Here is a 22,406-nt window from a genome sequence, read left to right on the forward strand (position 1 = left end):
GAATGCTTTTCCTCAACAGGGACAGGGGATCTGGTTAGAGTTAATGGGAAAATGGATGGAGCTAAATACAGGAAGGGCCTTGGGGGTAGGGCAGATGTTCACCTTCCAGCAGGACAATGAGCTAAACTTGCAGCAGAGCTACAATGAAATGGTTTGGATCAAGGCATGTTGTTGTGTTAGAATAGCCTAGTCAAAGTCTAGAGAGTGTTGAAGATCCTCTTTAAAGAGGCCTTCTGCGCGTTCGTTTATTCACCATAACCTGGAGGAATTTACACACATTATAATAAATCACACGGAGACAGCTGTATGCAATTCAAAAGTACCTGGACCCAGGGGAAGCTCTCATGTGATCAGGACACACACCGAGACGACTTCAGAGCTTCTCACTGTGCACATTGCTTTTATTAAAACACACATGAAAATGGGCAGCGCCCTTGATTACAATATTTTCTCACATGTAGTCACGTATACACTTTTTCCGGCTTTACCATATTTAGACAGTCATTGTTCCAGCACCTGCACTCGTATCTACTGATATAAGCAGAGAGTAAGTCAGTCTCTACTTTTTCACACACTCCTTCAGCTCTCAGTATTTTCTGCTTCATCACACTCAAGGCCAAGTTTGTGCAATAACAATTCTGCAGGCCACAATGTCTTTATACTAACACAGGTTATACATTTCATTTCCCACACTGGTTATGAACATAATAATAATGATGCACACACATAATATATCTCCACAATTTCCCCCTTTTGAAGTCTCCAAAGACTTCACCACTAATTGGAGATACTGCATAAAAGATTTGAACATTCATTACAACCTGTGGAGCAGAAGGAAATGTTTGTCATCATGCTTTTTGACCCTGCCTCCAATGCCATGCCATGTGCCCAGGGACTATTGCCTGTCCGGCCTTTGTAGTCCCAAGGATGCTTACAACCTTCTAAGTCTTGACAGGGAGTATTGACCCGTCTAACTGGAGGGTGTCTTTCCATGCTTTATTCCATAGTCTGTCAAAAAAAAAAAAAATATGCCAATATAATATTCTACCATCCTTCTGCTCCCTAGACAGTAATACATATCAGACAGTGCTGTGGCAGACGAAGATGCGGGCTTACTTGCTGCAGCCCTCACGTCAGCTGGCAGGGAAACCACCTCCTCGCCAGGCGACCGGCTGGGAATCCCTGCATGACGGTTATTCTTGCGGCGGAAGGAAGATGACGGCTTTGTTGCCGGTACGGAAGCAGGTGGGGAACGTCGGAGCTGAGGCGGAGGGACAGAACAGCCCCCCGAACTCTCTTGCGCTGGGCCGCCTCACGCTCCATCTGTTCAGCAGCAGAGGAGACGGCAGAACTTCCAAATCAGTCGGCAGAAGTCTCATCGCCTCCTTCATTTGCTGCTTAACCCAGCGATCCCTGGCGCTCTCCTGTCTACTGTCCGCGAGGTCCATGTTTGGCGGAAACATTCTGTCACGGTTCTGTCACGGTTTACTTGATATTGGACTCCACAATGCAGACGAGCAGGCAGCGTGATGGTAAGTGAAAAAAAAGATTTAATAACAAAAACTCACACTCAGCAGGAGGCATGAACAAAGCAAACGGACAGGCATGGCATGATAAAAAAAAAGACAAGACTTGGTTAGAGAACTAGACATGAGAATGAAAGATGTTTCCCCGAAGACTAACAGAACAGGTGTGAATATATGGCGTGAAAACCAGGTGGAGTAAGGAGACAGATTAACTTGAAGCAGGTGAACTGAATAAACTTAATTAACAGAACAAAACGCGACTGGAGCAAAACAGAGACTCTTGAACACAAACTAGAAAACCATGAAGCAAAAGCATAACCAGATCCGAAAACCAAACTTCACAAAACATGAACAAGATGACAAAACAAAAGCATGACCAGGAAAATAAACAGAAACATGATTCAAAACTTGAACAGTGAAAAACATAAGGAAAAACCCCGAAACCAAAAACCAAACAACCCTACATCATGACAGTTGAATAAAATCCCCCTAAAATACACCTTTGTAGTTCTAATGTGATAAAATGTGAAAAAGTTTAAACAGTATGGATATTTTGGTAAATTGCTCTAGAAAATCAGGTCTTCTGTCATTTGTTGGTAATTTCTTACCTACATTAGGTCCAAGTATGCTATAAATTATTGCAGCATTCTCTCCTTCATCCAGGTCAATGGCTGTGACTGTTATCACAGACGTACCGCTGGGTTTATTCTCAAACACGCTGGTGTTATACACTCGATTTGTGAAGCGCGGACGATAGTCGTTGACATCCAGAACCGTCACCAGAACCTGAGGAGTCACACAGAAAAGATGATTTATCCATAATATTTAACAGCTTTTCAGAGTTAATCCATACCACCAGACATTAAATCGGACTAAGGTTTTTCTGTTTTAGGTCAGTGAGGTTTACCACAATGTATTTATTATTTGCTAATTGCCAGAATAACGAGAGATTATTTCTTTATATTCAGAACCTTCCATCCATCCATTTTCTTGGTATTTTATAGAATTTCCTTTTAAACTGTTTAACTTGGGTCAAATGTTTTTTATATTCTTCCACAAACTTCACACTATAGCTTATTGGGATTTTGCCCCATTCCTCCCAACAGAGCTCGTGTAACTGGGTCAGGGTTGTAGGCTGCCTTTCAGACACACACCTTTTCAGATTAGCCCACAAATGTTCTGATACCGAGATGAGGGCTTTTTTCTGATAAAACACTTTCTGCAACATATGATGCTGTTTTCAGGCTAATATAGTCAAACATTAGTATTTTAGGTTCGTCATTTCTCTGAAAAAATTAAGCTCTTTGCCCCTGATTTGCCAACTGTAATCTGGTTTTCTATGTGGCTTTTTGGCATAATGGCTTCTTCTTCGCTGAGTGGACTTTCAGCCCATGATGGTCTTGTTTCACTGTGGATAACTGGCTTCATCCAGGATCTTGATCAGGTCTTTTATTGTCTTAATACGGATGATTTTGGCGTACAGCTCATGAAAACCCAAAATTCCTATCTCACAAAATTAGCATATCATTAAAAGGGTCTCTAAACGAGCTATGAACCTAATCATCTGAATCAACGAGTTAACTCTAAACACCTGCAAAAGATTCCTGAGGCCTTTAAAACTCCCAGCCTGGTTCATCACTCAAAACCCCAATCATGGGTAAGACTGCCGACCTGACTGCTGTCCAGAAGGCCACTATTGACACCCTCAAGCAAGAGGGTAAGACACAGAAAGAAATTTCTGAACGAATAGGCTGTTCCCAGAGTGCTGTATCAAGGCACCTTAGTGGGAAGTCTGTGGGAAGGAAAAAGTGTGGCAGAAAACGCTGCACAACGAGAAGAGGTGACCGGACCCTGAGGAAGATTGTGGAGAAGGGCCGATTCCAGACCTTGGGGGACCTGCGGAAGCAGTGGACTGAGTCTGGAGTAGAAACATCCAGAGCCACCGTGCACAGGCGTGTGCAGGAAATGGGCTACAGGTGCCGCATTCCCCAGGTCAAGCTACTTTTGAACCAGAAACAGCGGCAGAAGCACCTGACCTGGGCTACAGAGAAGCAGCACTGGACTGTTGCTCAGTGGTCCAAAGTACTTTTTTCGGATGAAAGCAAATTCTGCATGTCATTCAGAAATCAAGGTGCCAGAGTCTGGAGGAAGACTGGGGAGAAGGAAATGCCAAATGCCAGAAGTCCAGTGTCAAGTACCCACAGTCAGTGATGGTCTGGGGTGCCGTGTCAGCTGCTGGTGTTGGTCCACTGTGTTTTATCAAGGGCAGGGTCAATGCAGCTAGCTATCAGGAGATTTTGGAGCACTTCATGCTTCCATCTGCTGAAAAGCTTTATGGAGATGAAGATTTCATTTTTCAGCACGACCTGGCACCTGCTCACAGTGCCAAAACCACTGGTAAATGGTTTACTGAATGTTAAATGAATGAATGTTAAATTTTCATCATGACATTATGGAAAATAATGAACTTTATCACAATATGTTAATATTTTGAGAAGGACCTCTACTTTTTCCTATGTCTTGGCTGATGTCTTTTGATTTTTCCATGACGTCACTCGAGGCTGCTTGTTCGAGGTATTGCCTATAAATCCATCTACCAGTGTGCCTCCAATAAACTCACATGTTGCACATCAAGTTAAAAAGTACCAAAGAAAATTTTCTAAATATTCTCTCATTATTCTGGCATTTAGCAAAAAAAAAAAAAAATGCAATTCTAAAAGATCTAAAACCTTGTCTTTTTTTTTACATTGTGTATACAATTTTTATTTTCTAAACATCTGTGTATCCCTTGAAAAACTCTAACAATGTTTCCATTGGTCTGATATGATGCATTACTCTCTAGTTGTTTCTACCTGAACAGAGCTCTCTCTTCTGTTGTTAGGACTCCCCCCAGGGTTGTCTCGTGCAACAGCAGTTAAAGTGTAGTGGTCCTTTGTCTCCCTGTCCAAAGGGGAGAGGATGTAGATTTCTCCCTTACAAAGAAAGAGGACAAGGAATGATTAGGAAGGAAGTACTTAGTGGGAGTGGTGGAGTCATAAGGAATATTATTCTGCTTCTGCATATCTCACAGACAGCGTGGAGCTGAAATATGTAGACTGAGCATGAGACACTGATGTTTTGGTTGAGCTTTCATTTCCAGACATGATTACTTTCAGCAGTCCGAGAAGAGAAACACAGCAGGCCCCTTCTTACCAGTCAGTACATGTTTTTTCTATTGTTTAAGGTTGCCAAAAAGAAACTGTCTGCCCTGTCCACAAACGCTGCAGCTCAAAAGGTTCTAAGGAAAAGTAATTATGAGTACCCCAAAATACATTGAAAGTAAACATCATGATTTTAGAAGGAAAAAAAACCTATTCTGTAATTTCTAAACTGATAAGGAAATGGTTGAATTGTTGAGTTTTCTGGATGAACTTACAGTGGATGATCTGATGCCAAACCTGCTCTCTCCATCCACGAGGCTGTACTCAATGACGGCAAAAAGTCCAGAATCAGCATCTGTGGCTGTTACACGAACTATGGTGGTGCCTAAGTCCACATTCTCAAAGACGGGTTTCTAGAAACAAGAGAAACATTATGTGTAAATCTAGGTGAATTGAGGTGCCACCAAAAACTTTCTTTATTTCAGTAATTTGATAAAAGGTGAACGTAATCTTATATAGATTTATTACAAACAGAGTGATATAGTTCAAGCATTTATTTCTGTTTATTTTCATTATTATAGCTTAAACTAATAAAAACCGACATCAGTGTCTCAGAAATTTCGAATATTATATCAGAGCAATAAAGTTCTGACTTTGGAGTTAATAAAAGCCAATGGACCAATACCATCAGATGACAACTCCCCAAGACATCATTGACAGTGAAAACATTAAACTGGACCTTAAGCAGCTTGGATTTCTGCACTCTTCCTCCAGACTTTGGGACCATGATTTCTGAATAAAATGTTAAATTTAGTTTCATCTGAAAACAGGACGTTGGACCACTGAGTAACAGCCCATTCCTTTTTCTCCTTAGCCCAGGAAGGACGCTTCGGACATCTTCTCTGGTTCAGTAGTAGCTTGACATCAGGAGTATGACAGTTGTAGCCCTTGTTCTGGATCACGTCTGTGTGTGTTGGCTCTTGAAGCTCAGACCCCAGCTGTTGTGAATCTGTCTCTCTACTGTCCCTTCACTGCAGGCTCAGTCCTCTTGAGGCAGAACTTCAAGTAATGGTTTGCATTTACCAGTATGGACAAGAGAGTGGGGTCTACAAGAAGGGACAGAGCAGACTGCAATTCTTGAAGTTAAGGTCCTTTAGTGCATCCAGCAAGATGCTGCATATCTTCTATACGTCTGTTGTGGGGAGTGTGATGTCTTCTACTATAATCTGCTGGGGTAGCAACATCAGAGCCAAGGACTGGAAAAAACTCAACAAGCTGATAAAAAAGGCTGGCTCTGTTCTGGGGACTCCTCTGGAACCTCTGGAGATCATTGTGCAAAGACGGATTCTTCATAAAATGAAGAACATTATGGAGAACCCTGAGCATCCTCTTTATCAGGCTTTTGTACAACAACAGAGTTTCTTCTGTCAGATCCTTCTTCAGATCTGCTGTAAGACAGACCTCTACTGGAGATCCTTCCTACCCACAACCATCAGCATCTACAACGGCTCTTTGAAGAAACCTGCATAATATGAGCTACAACAATATTTAATTTACCTTTGGGATTAATTAAGTATTTTTGAATTGAACTGAATTGAATTGAAATAATATGACCTTTTAATGGTATTCTAATTCATTGAACTGCACCTGTTCATTATTAACAGTGGCAGGTCACACATTTCTCCCTAACTTCCTTGAGTTTATGGGAAACATTTTATAACCAGCATCTCTTTACAGGTCTAACCTGTTCAGTACCTGATAGGAGGGTTGCAGAAAAACCGGGTTGTTGTCATTGACGTCCACTATCTGCAAATAAACTGGAAGCTCACTGCTCATTGGAGGAGTTCCTTGATCCTGAGCCCGTATGGTGAAATTTAGCCACTGCACTTTCTCAAAATCCACCGTCTGATTGGCCACAATCTTTCCTAAAAAAGCAGCAGCAGTTATAATTCATATTTTTCTGTCTAAAACACGTGTTAACGTAAATTTCACTGTTGATATACAATAAATTATGTGTTTGTTCTTTGAAAGAAATCTGCAGCACCTTACAGGTGATCTTACCAGTAGAGGTGTCCTCCAGTCTAACATATTCCCCTCTAGGCAAGTGGAGGAGCTGATAACTGATCTGACCATTGGGACCTTTATCAGGGTCTACAGCTGACACAGACAGCAATGTTGTTCCTGGCTGAGCTCCTTCTAAAATCTTCTCTGTGAAGATTGTGACTCCGAAGGGCCGAAAACGAGGGGCGTTGTCGTTGACATCCAGCACATTAATGCTTAGCCTCGCTGAAGAACAAAAGCAGTGAAAATATTATATTATGGTATACATGTATATTATAAAATACATTCAGCTTTTACTGCAGGAGGAGAATTTCACACACACTTATTGGAACTCTAAACAGTTCCTATAAAATAGATATAACTGAAGCATTTTAAGCCTTTATGTTCATCATACTGTTGTAAAACTTTTAATTTGTAATCCGTGATTTAGTTTCTCTATTATGAAGGCAAATGTGTCTCAATATTCAAATTGAAATGTATTAATGAAATGCTTTTTCATTTTCAAAATGAAGCTGCATTTTTTGACTCAAAAATAAAATTTAAAATAAATCATTCAAACTGCATTTTCATTTTCTTCTCCAAGACTGCTCAATTTGTAAATTAATTAAAATGATAAATAAAATAAGGTTTAACATTTCATTTTCAAAACATGTCCCAGCAAAAAGTGACCAATATTCATTTTGAAATCTCAAATTTGTAAATTAAAATGTATTAACAGAAATGCTTTTTCATTTTAAAGTTATAGCTGCATTTATTGACTCATAAATGAAATTGCAAATCAATATTTAAAACTGCGTTTTCATTTTCTTCTTGAAGACTGCTCATTGTGTGACACAACGAAATAAATAACTAAGAGGAAAATGCTATTTTGTTTTCATGCTGTTCAAAATTGTTCATTTATGGAACGCAGTTTGAAATATCTATTAGCAATTTCATTTATGAGTCAAAAAATGCAGCTTCATTTTGAAAATGAAAAACCATTTCTGTTAATACATTTTAATTTGAATATTGGGACACATTTGCTTCCATATCTCTATAGCTTAAATATGACATGACACAGACACATATTACTTTGATCAAACTCTATTCAAAGAAGAAAGACAAGTAAAGATGGCATTTTAAAGAGGCAGTCAGAGCAATAATTAAGAAGTGTAGAGCAACTGGAATTGGAACCAACAAGGGTTGATGAGGACCCGGTTTCAGTGAAGCATATCGCTAAAATCTTCACGAACTTTAATTTGAACTGTGTTTTTTGAGCAGATGAGACTAACATTGAACTTTTCAGCAACCAACACTCCAAGTGGGTCAAGCGTGAAAAAATACGAATATGTGGAAAAGCAGCTATTGCCCAATGTTATGTAAAGTGGATAATCTGTCATTCTGTGGGCCTGTTTTCTGGGAACCCTGTTTCTGTACGGGACAATCCTGTGAAATGTAACAGGAGCTGTTTAATTGTCAAAAAGGGGGTTGTAGAAAGTATTTACAGTAAGGGTGCCAGTAAGTGTGGCATGCGATGATTTACCCCTCTAAATAAATCTACTACAACTAAAGGTTGGATTTTTGTAACATTTTCAGTTGGAGATCATGCTACAGCAGTAAAATACTGATTTATTTTAAACCTGTTATATATTTTTACCAGAGGAGCTAATATGTAAGGGTGGAGGTTGTTGTATTAGAATGTGAACATAGGTATAACCTGGGCTTACCATTAGCAACCCTGCTGGACTTGTCAATAACCTCGCTGGCATTGTCATGGACAGACACAATTATCTCAAATGTAGCTACAAACTCTCTGTTCAGACGGTTGCGCACAAATACCGCACCTGGAAATACCCCAAAATGTGTTAGTATTTTAATCCACCACATCAGCTATCTCGTATATAAAGCCATTGTTTAAATAAAAAAGAAGCCAAGTCTTACCTGTGTGCAAATCAATGCCAAAGGAGTCCTGTAGGCCAACCACTGGTTTGTCTCCATCATCCTTTGCCTCCACTGAGATGATGTAGTACTCAAGCCTTGGATTGAGATCAGGGTCTTCAGCAGTGAGGGTAGCTATTACCACACCTGGTGGGGTCGACTCATTGATGCTTATCACAGTTACAGGTTGTATAAAACGTGGTCTCGAGTCATTAACGTCGTCCAGGATAACCGTCAGAGTGGCTGTGCCAGACAAAGGGGGCGTGCCGCGGTCAGTTGCCATCACAACGAGGTGGTAGGATGCACGCTCCTCTCTGTCAAGTGTGGTATTGCCCACCAGGACAGCACCAGAGAGCGGGTCAACCACAAAGCGGTCTAGAGCACTGCTTTCCAAACGATACACCAGCCAAGCGTTGGAGCCAGAGTCTGCATCGGTGGCGGAGAGTTGAGTCACCACAACACCTGGAAGGGACAAACAAACAAAGGTAAGAGGGCACACATCGCCATTTCCATCAAATAAGCTTTAACTAATAACTAGTGAGGCTGTAATGTTTTCAGACACCAGCTAAGCCTGACAAACACAGATCATGAGTGAGATATTTCCCTCTCAGAAGTAACGACCAGTGGGGCTGTTCTCAGGCAGTCGAACACTAAAACTGGACGGGCTGAAGACCGGAGGATTGTCATTTTGGTCCAGGATTGTTATGGTGAGAGGTACAGTGCTGTTTAAACCTTCTATGTCTTCCCCAACCAGAATCAGCTCTACTCTAGGGTCCTGAAAAGCTTCACGATCCAACTTTGCTCCCTGGCGCACCAGTATAACCCCTGGAGAGAAAAACAGAGACATTAGCCTTATTTGACTTTTACAGTAAGCATTGAGGCTAACTGTCTGCAGGGAGATGAGGTTACCCGTGTCAGAGTTAACAGTGAAAAGGTCAACTCTTGGCCCCAACAGTCGGTATTTCACCACAGCATTTGGTCCAATGTCTTTATCCTCAGCCAGCACCGGGCCATTTAAAACAATTACAGTGCTGCCTAAAAGAACATGTGAAATGTTAAGGAGGATGGATTCTTTCAACAGAAATTACAGATCAGAACAACATTGGCAATCTACAATGAAAACTATAAGGGAGATTAACAACACAACAAACATCTGCTGGAGGAAAGTTCCTTTAGAGTACTGTAAAAATAACCTAACTAATAACCCTGGGACCTTTCACATTTTGTCACAGTGCCATAACAAGCTTGAATTGCACTGATAAGATTTTATTTCACGTGATAAGACATAGTAGTGCACTACCAGATATACAGTTTTCAATTGTTTTACATAAAATAATCTGAAAAGTGTGGCAAACATTTGAACTCTTACTATCCCTAAATAAAATCTATGGCCGCCAACTGCTTTCAGAAGTCATCCGACTAGTAAATACAGTCCAGTTGTGTTTAACTGAACCTCAGAATAAATACAGTTGCTCTGTGAGGGCCTCATAGGTTTATTTACTAGAGACCTGTGAGGTTAGAGTGGCATGAAGAAAGCAATTGTTGAAAGAAAGCCATAAGAAGCCTTGATTCCAGTTTGCCACAAGCAATGTAGAGGACACAGCATACATGTGGAAAAAGGTACTCTGGTCAGAGGACACCAAATTGAACCTTTTTATTTAAATGCAAAATTGTATCTGTGGTGGAAAACTAATACTGCATATCATCCTGAACACACCATTCCGACTGTAATACATAGTAGTGGCAAAATCATGCTGTAGGGATGCTTTTCTTCAGAGAGGGAATCAGGTCAGTACTGATCGGAAGATGGATGGAGCTATATGCAGAAACATCCTGGAAGAAAATCTGTTACCGGCTGCAAAAGACTTGAGACTGAGGACGATGACCCTAAACATAAAGCCAGAGCTACAATGGAATGGTTTGGATCAAAGTATGTTTATCAGAATCAGAAAGGCTTTATTGCCAAGTATGTCTTTGGACATACAAGGAATTATGTGTTAGAATGGCCCAGCCCAGTCCAGACCTAAATCAAATTAAGAATCTGTGGAAAACTTGAAAATTCATGTTGAGTTCTCTCCAACCAAGCAACACAAGCGACAACCAAGACCTTTATGCTGCATCTAAAGGCGGTGCTTCTACAAAGTATTATTTAATGGAGCATATAAATGGAAAATAAGGAATATAAATGCATGCCACTTGTCAGAATTTTTATTTTACTTCCATAACTGTGCTCTAGTTTGTGTTGATCTATGACAGAACATTCTAAGAAAATACATTGCAATTCATGGTTGTGTGATAAAATGTGAAAAGAGTATGAATACTTTTGCAAAGCACTGTAGTTGAAAGGGTACCTGTTTTGCTCAAATTGAGCTCTGTGGTAAAATGTTTTTGCACTCTGGTAGTTTTGACAGACAAACCTGTCATATTTTTACATTCACACCTTTTTTTGTTTTGTATTTATACCAATTTGTAACTAGCTGCTCATTTGAGGTTCAGGTTAAAGATTGGTTTATGCTTAAAAAACAGAATCAATGCCATTTAAAGGTACAGAGCAAATGACAGCTGTTAGTTCCTCTGTCTAAACCGCAAAGTGGAAAACAAATCAAGCATGAGTTGTGTGTAAACAAAGTCAGGAAGTTGTGGAGACTGCATTGCAATGTTTCAACCCTACATATACAGATTATCCTAATCAAGCCAAAGAGGAAGGTAGATACCTGCTGCAGAGTTCTCTGTGATTTCAGAATTGTAGCTGGTCCTTGTGAATACAGGCCTGTTGTCATTCTCATCCAGAATGGTGATGAACAAAAAGTCTGAGTCCTGAATATTTTGGAACAAAATATGAAAAAGTAAGAAAACATTTACATGGTCTACCTAAGCAATTATCTCAGTATTTGGCCCATTTAGCTCTCCCCAGAGCCCAAGGATTTGCAGCGTCATTTATCTTGGCTGTATAACTGCACGTGTGTCCCAGCTGACCCGTGGCAACTGGGATGGATTCCAGCCCAAACAAGGATTATATTGGATGCTTGGAAATATTTTATGATTTAGAGAAAATGAAGGGAACATAATTTAGCTCTTTATAAATCAAACCAGCACAGAGAACAATGGGCAGGCCTTGCAGGAGCTTGCAACAGTTTTGGTGGTTAACTTTGCAAGTGCAGTTTCTCACCTTTCTCTACATAAGCTTTTATAGCATACCTGCATGTTGTTTTCCTTTTAGAAACTCTTGCAATAACTGCTTGCAAAGATTGTGCACATTTGTCTCATTCTACTTTTTCTGTTTTTGAATTTATTGAGATGAGTTTCTGGTAGAATCCATTGCAAAGGATCATTATTGAAAATGTATATATGTTTTTGGTATTAGTGTCCTTTATTTTTTCAAATTTTTTTGACAGTAAGCTGACAGAAAAGGGCCGGGAGGTGAACCCACAACTTCTGCATCGAGGACTGAAGCCTCTGAATATGGGTCAAGCCTGTTACCCCTGCACCCACGCTGCACCCATTATTGCAAATATTTTGTAATCATCTTTGCAAAATAGAAACCATGGAAGGACCATAAATCCTGTGAAGAGTTCTGGTTGTTTATAGGTGAATGACAAGAAGAGGTTCTAGAAAATGACACATTTTCATGCAACATGAAAATTAAGTATTCAAAACTGTTTAGCATACTTAAAACCTTATTAAAAAATATTATCTCTGCCAGAACAATACAACTGCTCCCGTGATCTCCTGTGAGTTTTTCACAATACAGGTGGTCAAAAACATTACCCTGCGAGCAGTGCGGGGGTTTTCTGGGTTGTCCTTAACAGTGATGGTTAGAATGTACTCTGCCACTCGCTCTCTGTCCAGCGGTCTGTTCACCTGCACAACACCTGTCTATATGTGAGACAAAGAAGAGTCAGAGCTACAGGCATGAAAGACATATCACAACACATAAACTCTGAAAGGTTTATGCAAAAGAAAAACAAACCTAGACAGTTCAGGGTGCAACATGGGGCCTTGCAACGTGAAGTTTTCAAGAGCAACATGTTAAATGGGTTTAAATGTGGTAGTGCATAATTGTGAAATGAAAAAAAAGGGGACATGGTTTTCAAAGTCTTTAACTAATAAAAATCTGAGAAGAAGTGTGCTGTGCATTTGTCTTTTAGCACTCTGATTTAAGTCAATTTCTGCTGCAAGTACAGCTGCAAATCTTTTGGGGAATATCTCTACCAACAGCGATGGCAGCATCATGCTGTGCAGATGCTTTTCTTCAGCAGAGACAGGGAATGCTGGAGTGGATTGGAAGATGGATGCAGGGCAAGAATGGGGATGAGTTTCACTATCCAGCAGGAGATAGACACCAAATATACAGCAAACGCTACAGTAAGTTTAAATTAGAGCATATTAATCTGTTAGAGTGGCCTAGTCAAAGTTCAGGCCAGAATCTGTGGCAAGATTTCTAAAGGTTCACAATTGCTTTCCAACCAGTCTGACTGAGCATTCTAAAGCAGGTAGACAGGTGGTTCTACAAAGTACTGAGTCTGGGTCGCACACCTTTCTGATTGTTTTTAGTAAAATAATGCAAAAAAACATGGATCGTTGACCGTCCACTTCAAAATGATGTCTTCTGTTGCTGTTGGTTTGTCACTTAAATTCATATAAAATACCTTGAAGTTTGTGGCTGTTACGTGACAAAATATGAAAGGTTTAAGGGCTATGAAAACTGTTGCAAGGCTCTGTACATGTTCAGATATGGTCGTAGAAACAGATTTCATTCTGCAAACAGCTGAGAGACCACACTGATCCAACCCTCTTTTAGACCCGATGAAGAGTCAAGAAGAGCGTTATGAACTTTAGTATTATGGGAATTTTGGGTGGTGATTCTGTAACAAACTTGCAGTCAGAGTTACACGGACATTTCCATGTTTATGTAAGAAAAGTTGAAATAGTTACTGCTAACCACTGAAACTTTCTGTTCTCTGAAAAGGTGATTACAGAATGAGAGAGAGAATTAGGCAATATCTGTGCACGTCCTAATAATACTAGCTGCTATTACCACAGTATTGCATGTTTTAAATGCCTATAATGAAAGTATGGACTTCCTGCATCAGAAGTTGTGACAAGAATTAACACATTTTAACTCCTGTGTGGAGACAAAGTTAAGCTGAGATCTAATCTTTAATCAAGGAGAAATCAAAGTTTTCTGCTTGAACCTGACTTTTGATTTCCCTTACTGTGTCGTTGATGTAGAAGGCTCCACCCAGGTTTCCAGCAGTGATGTTGTAAGTGAGAAGTGCATTGCGTCCACTATCTGCATCTCGAGCTTGTACTCTGGCCAAGGAGTTGTGTATTTCGGCACCTTCGCTCACACTTGTGTTGTAAGGCAAATTAAGGATGACTGGGTCGTTATCATTGATGTCCAGAACGTAGACACCCACCAGCACCTGAGGACAGGAAAGGGCAATGTTAAGTGAATCTCAAAAGTATTCACACCCCTGGTAAAGAATTGATTTCGTCACACAGTCTAAAAACTCATACTTTGCGAGAGCCCCTCTTGATTCAGTTTCATCATTCAGCCTCCATTGGTACAAAACTGTGAGCTTGCCACATTTTGACATGATATTATTGTCCATTTTGCCTTGTAACAGTTCTCCAAATCATTCAGATTGTGAGAACATCTTTTGTCTTCTTCATGTGGCCCCACAACATTTCTGTCAGATTAAGTACTGGTTGGGCGATTCCAGAACTTTAACCCTTTCCTGCTGAAGTCATTCTTTTGTTAAATTTGGATGCAGGAATGGATTGACTGTGATGCTGAAAAATAAAACCTCTTCTCCTCTTCAGCTTGCAGTAGCTTGACGATTCTGGGTCAAAACTGATGTTGTGATTGGTATTTGTAACTGTTCATAACCTCAACAAGCACTGTGATTCCATGTGAAGAACAGTAACCCCATATTCCGATGATATCAGCACAATGTTTTACTGGGTGTATGTTCATCAGACCATAACTCAATCTTCCATAAGCTTTTGGAAGATTCTAGCCTGACCTGGATGTTTTCTCTGGAAGAAAAATGTTCTGTCTTGCAAACCTACTCCTTACATCAGGAACAAAGAGAAAACAGGAGGTTATTGTCACATGCCGAACACAACCAGTACTTTCTGCAAATTCCTGCTGCTCCTCAGTATATTTTTTCTCTTTTCCCGACTCAAACCTTCATACAGAGAGATCCTTTTGATCCTTTGAGGCTTCTCTGCCAATTATGGCTGTGGCTAAAAGATGCATATGAGGAAAATCCTACCAGGACAGCTTTAGGTTAATCAGATTTACAATAACTGATGGCAGGGTGATTTCAAAAAGACTGAATGCTGAAACTGAAAATAAAAATGTGGGCCAATAAGGTATTAGTTTAAGGGTGTGTAAATTTCTGAGACCAGGCTATTGTACCTTATTTAATTTTACATTTCGCTCCTAACATATTTGGTGTTTTTAGTTGAATTATACAGGATATACAGCATGTATACAGTAATTAAACAACATTAAACAAACAGTTTACACATTACAAATCCTGGTGTTTTCACTGTTTGAAATTCATGCCTCATCTCATGTCTTTCTAGCCTGGGAACAGTAAAAATACACAAAACCTGGCATGCATCAAAAATGTAATGTAGTCCTATAGCAGTAATATTTGAAGATAATGGATTTAGAAAGTAGTTTTGAGAGCATCCTGCTGTTCGCACCTAAGGAGAGTTAAATTACATTACAGAAGTGATGCTTTCAAGTTCCCATTTGTGCAAGAGGATATGATGATGAAGTATGTCTGCTTGTGTTTTCGAGTTTTGACGTAAAGTAGCTCACCGAACTGTTGAGAAAAGGCGTTCCCAGGTCTCTTGCGGTGACAGTGATGTTGTAAAAAGCTATAGTCTCTCTGTCCAGCTCTACATCCTTCCTCACCCGAAGCTCACCCTCCACAGGAGAAATCATGAACTCATCTGACAGTGAAACAGAGAAAACTCGGAGGTAAATAGAAATGCACACACAGAAAGAAAGAACAAGCTGATACTAACTCTGGTTATCTCCGCCAGTGATGCTGTACTCCACTTTGCCGTTGAGACCGGAGTCTTCATCAATTGCTCTGAGGGTCAACACCCGGGGGCCTGGCTGGCCCTCCATCACCTCAAATGGACCCTCGTAACTTCTGGGGAAAGTTGGCGTCACATCATTCACGTCCAAGACTTTTACCGACACCTGAAAGCCGGAAGGACAGAGTTTTTTTTTTCAAACAACCAGATAGCAAAATCTTGCTGATGAGAATGTGGATTGTCTCTGTAATGATGAATAACAAATGTGTCGTTACTGTTGTGCTAGATGTCAGGCGAAGAGCAGGGTTTGGACACTGGTCAGTAGCCGTGACAACCAATGCATAATGCCCTTTGCTGATCTCATAGTCCAACTCCTTCACTGCAGTTATTCTCCCCTGAACATCACATGCATAGTACATACATGGTTATTTATTTGTTTGCTTGTCTTCTTTAACTGTTTATCCCTCCATCCCCTGTACCTGCTACAGAATAACAGTTTAGATGCCTTACAGTGATGCTGTTGATGTTGAACGTCTGGATTAGGTTGCCCTTGATGATTGCATACCGCAAGGTCCCATTCAGACCTTCATCTGGGTCAATGGCTGTTACCGTGGCGATGGTGGCCCCCACAGTGTCGGGTCCCTCGCTCAGCACTGTGACATACTCCTCTTCGGGAAACTCTGGGGCGTTGTCGTTCTCATCCACAATTCGAATGTAGACGGTGGTTGAGGTCTAGAACAAAGACGTAAACGAATTCAGCTCAGTTCAGTTTGTGTTAGTGTCTCATCTCTAAGGTACAAATATGTCCATTTCATACACAATGCTATACAGTATATTCTAATTAGCTCCCATTGCATTTCAATTTAAACTAGGTCATCAAAATAAAACCATAGATTCAGATCTAATCAGATGCAGTTTACTTTAATCTAATTACAATACAGTCAATCCAGTTGATCATAAAATGCCAAGTTGTTAAAAAGCTGTCTAGCCCAGCCAACTGCATACCTGCCACTGGATCTTCACCAAAAATACATTAGGTAAGCATTTTGCTATGCTTCTCTCTGATGGCCATTTACAATATAGTGACAATAGGATGACATAGTGATGTGACTTCCAGGAATCGTTTTTCAAAGAGTGAATAAGAAAATGAAAGTATGAATAAATTTCTACAGTCAGAATGACAGCCTTCAGTGAGAACTGGAAGGGAAAGATAGATTTAAGAGTAAAACAGCCATAGAGCAGGGGACGTTAAAGGGGTTCAGGGTGTATTGTCATAAGTTGCGAGAAAAAAAAAATAAAAACAATATTGGTAGAAAAAATTATTCGTTGAGTAAGAAAAAAACATTTTAATATAATGAAAGATTTTAAAGTAGTAAGTAAAGTAGAATCATTAAACTGAAACAAAGGCTTAAGCAACTTTCTGCTTAACCAGTCGTACCAGTTGAATATAGAGAGCCGGTTCATTCAAAATTAAATAAAAAATAAATACTGCTATTGATAAATTGTTAATAAATATTCCATGAATTAAATAATGTTAATGTTAAAAGTTTTCATCTTATTTTATTTAATTAATTTCAAGATTTATTTAATTTAATTACAGATTTTTTAAATTTACTTAAACATTTATTTATTTATTTCATAATGGAATTTTATTTTGTGACACTTTTATTTTGTAAAGCTACTTTACGTATTTCAGTGACTTTTACTTTTTAACCCCGTTTTTCCTTTTAAGCTCTTTTTATTTTATGTTCTTATATTCAAATGAGGGGGCGGCGCTGGGACAGCAGGGTGGAGCTCCATTTGTGGCTGTGGCTGGCAGAAGCATGCCGCTGCCTGCCAGAAGACAGCATGCCGGAGCTGCTGCCGCCAGTGCCGCAGCATGCCGGAGGAGAGGGTCCCCTCGTGCCAGACCGGCCGTAAAAGCCTGCCACGGAGGTTGCCGCTGTTTTTGTGGAAGCCAATGCTGATTATCGATAAATGGGATGTCATTATTGTAATACCCTGTTACTTTTAAATGATGATGTCAAGTCAAGTTTATTTATATAGCGCTTTTTAGCAACAAGGCACTCAAAGTGCTGTACACAAGGAAAAACATTGATACAGAAAATCAAACACAGAAAAACAAATCAAATGACACTAATAATCCTTGGGAGTAATAATAATTAATAATCATTCTGGGTTTACAGGTAGAAATTGGTTCCAAGCCACTCTTAATAATAAAGCATCTTATGCTAAAAGAAGATGATAATATTGATAGTCTCATCATTCCACTGAATTCTAACTAGGGAAGCTGAGTCACTGGTACAAAACACCTTTAATCCACGTTTTCAGGTCCTAATAATATATTGCTTTTACTTGTACTGATGTTGAACTAAGTCTTTGATTGATCTTTGTTGGTTTTTATTTGATAAAAATGGCGTTAGACCTATAACATAAGGTGGCTGTATTTAATTGAGATGGGAAATAAATAGCATTATGTGTGTGTATGACGTGCTGAAAGGATGACAAAGACTTATTGCACAAACAGCTTCCACAAAAACATCGGCAACCACCGGGGCAGGCTTCTACGGCCGGTCTGGCTCCTCCTGGCATCCTCGCAGAACCCCCTGGCTCCCTCCGGCATGCTGTCTTCTGCCGGCCACGGCCACAAATTGAGCTCCGCCCTTCTGTCCCAGCGCCGCCCACTGATAAAACTCCGCCCCCTCATTTGAATATAAGAACATGAAATAAAAAGAGCTTAACATGAAAAACGGGATTAAAAAGTAAAAATTGCTGAAATTTTGGAGGACTGATCCTGACATAATTAAAAATAAAAGCAGAAATATATATATATTTTTTTTCCGTTTCCTTAGACATGCGTTTTCATCAAGAAATATATATATATTTTCTTTTTCCTTTCCTTGATGAAAACGCATGTCTAAGGAAACGGAAAAACAAAATATATATATTTCTGCTTTTATTTTTATTTGTCAGGATCGGTCCTCCATATCAATTACGTAAAGTAGCTTTACAAAAGAAAAGTTTCTCAAAATAAAGCTGCATTATGAAATGAATAAATAAACAGATACATCTTTAAGTAAATAAAATAAATTTTGAAATGAATAAGATAAAAGAAGATAAACATTTCTTTTAACATAATTATTTTGTTTTATTTCATGGGGATATTTATTTATTTGATGGAATATTTATTAATAGTACATCAATAGCAGTATTTATTTATTTATTTAATTTTGAATGAAACGGCTTTCCACAGTTGAACACCAAGGCTAAGGAAAGCAAAACACAGCTTATGTAATTCATGGTTTTCATCCTAATTTTTAAGCAAATCAATTAGGACAGAGGAGGTAGAAGCAATTATTCAATTCAATTCAGTTTATTTATATAGCGCCAATTCACAACACATGTCTCAAGGCTCTTCACAACAGTCAGGTACATACATTCCAATTAATCCTAACCATTGAACAGTTCAGTCAGATTCAGTTATTTAATCAAATTGGATAAAAAGTTTTTCTATCTAAGGAAACCCAGCAGATTGCATCCAGTCAGTGACTTGCAGCATTCACTCCTCCTGGATGAGCAAGTAGAGACAGTGGACAGTCACTGGCGTTGACTTTGCAGCAATCCCTCATACTGAGCATGCATGTAGCGACAGTGGAGAGGAAAAACTCCCTTTTAACAGGAAGAAACCTCCAGCAGAACCAGAACCAGGCTCAGTGTGAGCGGCCATCTGCCACGACCGACTGGAGGTTTGAGAGAACAGAGCAGAGACACAAAGAGAACAAAGAAGCACTGATCCAGGAGTACTTTCTATGGGAAGGAAAAGTAAATGTTAATGGATGTAGCTCCTTTAGTCGTTTCACCTAGAAAGAAAGAACAGATAAACTCTGAGCCAGTTTTCAAGGTTAGAGTCTGAAAGAGAGCACATAGAGTTAGTCACAGTAAAAGCTCAGTCAATTGCCATGTCTAGGAGAGAGAAAGGGTTAAACACTGAAAGACAGGGCCATGTGGATCATCGGTGATAAACTAAGCCACTCTAACTATAAGCTTTATCAAAAAGGAAAGTTTAAAGCCTAGCCTTAAAAGTAGACAGGGTGTCTGCCTCACGGACTAAAACTGGGAGCTGGTTCCACAGGAGAGGAGCCTGATAACTAAAGGATCTTCCTCCCATTCTACTTCTAGAGACTCTAGGAACCACCAGTAAACCTGCAGTCTGAGAATGAAGTGCTCTGTTAGGAACATATGGACCAATCAGATCTCTGATGTATGATGGAGCTAGATCATTAAGGGCTTTATATGTGAGGAGGATAATTTTAAATTCTATTCTGGATTTAACAGGGAGCCAATGAAGGGAAGCTAAAATAGGAGAAATATGATCTCTCTTTTTGAGCTTTATAATGAGAACTGAGGCCTGAGTCTTGTTATTGTCCCACTTCTGAAAGGCACAGTGAAGGTAATGCATGAACCAGCTGGCGTTTCTTTACCATGTGAGTGAATGCATAACATACTGGAGACAGTTAATGTTGGCAGAATAAGCAGACAGGTGGTTTTATAGAAAACCTTTAAATTCACATAAACTTTAAAAAAGGGGTTGAAAGACAATATTGCAATAGTTTATTTACAATGCAGCAAAGCACAGTTAAAAAAGTCTGTTATTAAGATCGCAGTAAAGGTGCTCTGAGGAAAAGGTCAGAAATAACTGCACACATGAACCCAAAAGCCCCTCTGCTTCTTTATGAGTTTAAGGTTTTTTTAGACGTGATTTAATCAAGAGATGGTCTTTGATGGCCAGTTCCTGCTTTGGCATTCCTCACTCTTGAACTTTTGCTTGTTTTGTACCCAACATCCGTCTGCCACAGAACATTTCATACCCACTGTTGGAATGTTTTGTACCCTCTTTGTAAGCAAACAAGGTTAAGCCACTCTGATGCATAATATCTACCAGTAGGAGGTCACTCAAGTATTTTGGCTTAATCAGAGGTCATAATGTGTCGTAATTCATAGAAGTAGACTGGTCCAAACCGGGATCAGAAAAAAAAACCAGTGGAAAAAAGAATCTATGTGAAATCTTAAGACATCATTACACATCATTATAAATATTTAACGTCATCAGTTCTTCAAAATACAGAAAGAAAGTGATGTGCAAAGGTTAAATAGGAGGGTAAGAAAGGGTAAATTTAAGGACATTAAATGAAAATCAAATGCTAAGTTGTGCAAATTGATGAAGCTATGTGACTGCACCCAGAGCCCAAATGGCTTAGTTTTCAATAAAACTGCTCCGTTTAGTGGATCGTTTTTAGAGCATCTCATCTCTGATAGTTACTAGAGAATTTGACCTGATCAAAGGGTCCTTAACATACTTTGTAACTATGAGGAACATAAACACCTCTTCAAAGAATTGAATGCATAAACTCTTTTCTTAGGGGCTCTATGACACCAATCCTTATTTTCTCAAGCTATGACAAGTGCCACTGGTGGTAACTGAGCTGCCTTTATTTGCATTCAGTGGAAATGTTTACATGAAGAAATCATGATGCAAAGCTAACAACCAAAGATGTGATGTTCTCAAACACATTGACCTTTGCATAATTAGAATCTTTGCAAAAGAGAAGTGCAGCGCAGAACAGGAAGTTCTAAAACAAACTGAGTTGGGCTGCAGGAAATCAGGAACAAGTGTTTGTGGCTACTTATATGATGTGTTTCATTTATGTCTGAAGTCTGAACCTGGTGTCAAATCCAGCGTAAACCTGCTTGATTTGCTTATTGATTTGCTCAGGGACCAGGGTAACTGCCATTAGCAATGAAAGCTAATAATAATTTTGTACTCTCAAACATCGCAGCAACTACAGGAGTGTGTAAAAGATTTGAAGAGATACAGATGCATTTTTTTTTACTGCAGCTATACCCAACTCTCATGTGCAACCATGCAGAATTTAAGGTGGTGTTTAGGAAACTGTCTTTAACACTTGAGGTTCTGAATTGGGGGGACTGTTCTGTTTTTAAAGATAAAACTTAAAAAGTAAAGATGGAACATTTAATATAACTGATCCTACTAAAAAACATGTAACATTTTGCAAATCTCTTTTACTTTTCACATTATGTCTTCTTACAACATCAAACTTTATTGTATTTTATTGGGATTTTATGTGATAGACCACCACAAAGTAGCACATATTTTCCAGGATTGTCTGGTATTAAGTAAAATTCATTTTCTCATCAACTCCAACTAGCTCCCCTGTCCCTGCTAATGAAAAACATCCCCCTGCATAATGCTGCCACCACCATGTTGCAACATGGACATGGTTCGTGGAGTGGGCTTTTAGTTTTATGACTCATCGTGTTTTGCCAGGAAGTTAAACAATGGTCTCATCTGGTCAGAGCACCTTCTTCTAAATATTGCTATGCCCCCCTGAATGACCTGGGGGAAAATGACAAACGGGAATTCTTCTTCTGTTTCAGATTTGTATTTGTAAAACAATTAAAACCATTTTTCTTCCACCTTCCAGGTACGCACTCCCCCTGATGAATCTATCACAAGTTTATTGTCAAAGTATAATCTGAATTTGTTGATGTTTTATCATGATGAAAATGTTGTTCTTGTCTGACAATCCGGGGGCGGGGCTCAGAAGGGGCGGGGCCTATCCCTTTGTCCAATCACGTTGTTTGGAGGTTGGTGGAAATCAGCAGGACTCTGCTCTCTCTT

The 22,406-nt window shown here is 39.5% G+C and overlaps 2 protein-coding genes across 2 annotated transcripts in view; both read right to left on the reverse strand.

Annotated features, from left to right (window-relative positions):
• Window positions 1-1,193: 1,193 nt before the first annotated feature.
• LOC124858953 (cadherin-23-like) lies at window positions 1,194-15,694 on the reverse strand. Its single transcript, XM_047351296.1, has 14 exons — window positions 15,483-15,694; window positions 13,861-14,070; window positions 12,413-12,520; window positions 11,359-11,461; window positions 9,554-9,679; window positions 9,266-9,469; window positions 8,648-9,106; window positions 8,434-8,550; window positions 6,728-6,952; window positions 6,422-6,591; window positions 4,942-5,079; window positions 4,379-4,498; window positions 2,135-2,312; window positions 1,194-1,351 (listed from the first exon to the last, which is right to left on the reverse strand). The coding sequence occupies exons 1-14, from the start codon at window positions 15,606-15,608 to the stop codon at window positions 1,194-1,196; spliced, it is 2,442 nt and encodes an 813-aa protein (XP_047207252.1). The 5' UTR covers window positions 15,609-15,694.
• LOC124858954 (cadherin-23-like) overlaps window positions 15,540-22,406 on the reverse strand; it is a 28,883-nt gene continuing 22,016 nt past the window's right edge. Inside the window, exons 5-7 of the mRNA XM_047351297.1 lie at window positions 16,217-16,438; window positions 15,982-16,101; window positions 15,540-15,872 (exon numbers count right to left, since the gene is read on the reverse strand). Coding sequence (XP_047207253.1) covers window positions 15,687-15,872; window positions 15,982-16,101; window positions 16,217-16,438 — 528 coding nt within the window. The 3' untranslated portion in view covers window positions 15,540-15,686. The remainder of the gene's footprint in view (window positions 15,873-15,981; window positions 16,102-16,216; window positions 16,439-22,406) is intronic.

The sequence above is a fragment of the Girardinichthys multiradiatus genome, chromosome 22 (genome assembly GCF_021462225.1).
Source record: "Girardinichthys multiradiatus isolate DD_20200921_A chromosome 22, DD_fGirMul_XY1, whole genome shotgun sequence".
NCBI classification, from domain to species: Eukaryota; Metazoa; Chordata; class Actinopteri; order Cyprinodontiformes; family Goodeidae; genus Girardinichthys; species Girardinichthys multiradiatus.

Excerpts from the sequence above, each read along its gene's own strand:
- LOC124858953 (XM_047351296.1), bottom strand. The coding sequence starts at position 15,608 with ATGATTTCTCCTGTGGAGGGTGAGCTTCGGGTGAGGAAGGATGTAGAG. Across the intron at positions 12,521-13,860 it reads CCTTCTACATCAACGACACA|ACAGGTGTTGTGCAGGTGAA; the intron begins GTAAGGGAAATC and ends TCTCACATATAG. Across the intron at positions 9,107-9,265 it reads GCCTGAGAACAGCCCCACTG|GTGTTGTGGTGACTCAACTC; the intron begins GTCGTTACTTCT and ends TGTCCCTTCCAG.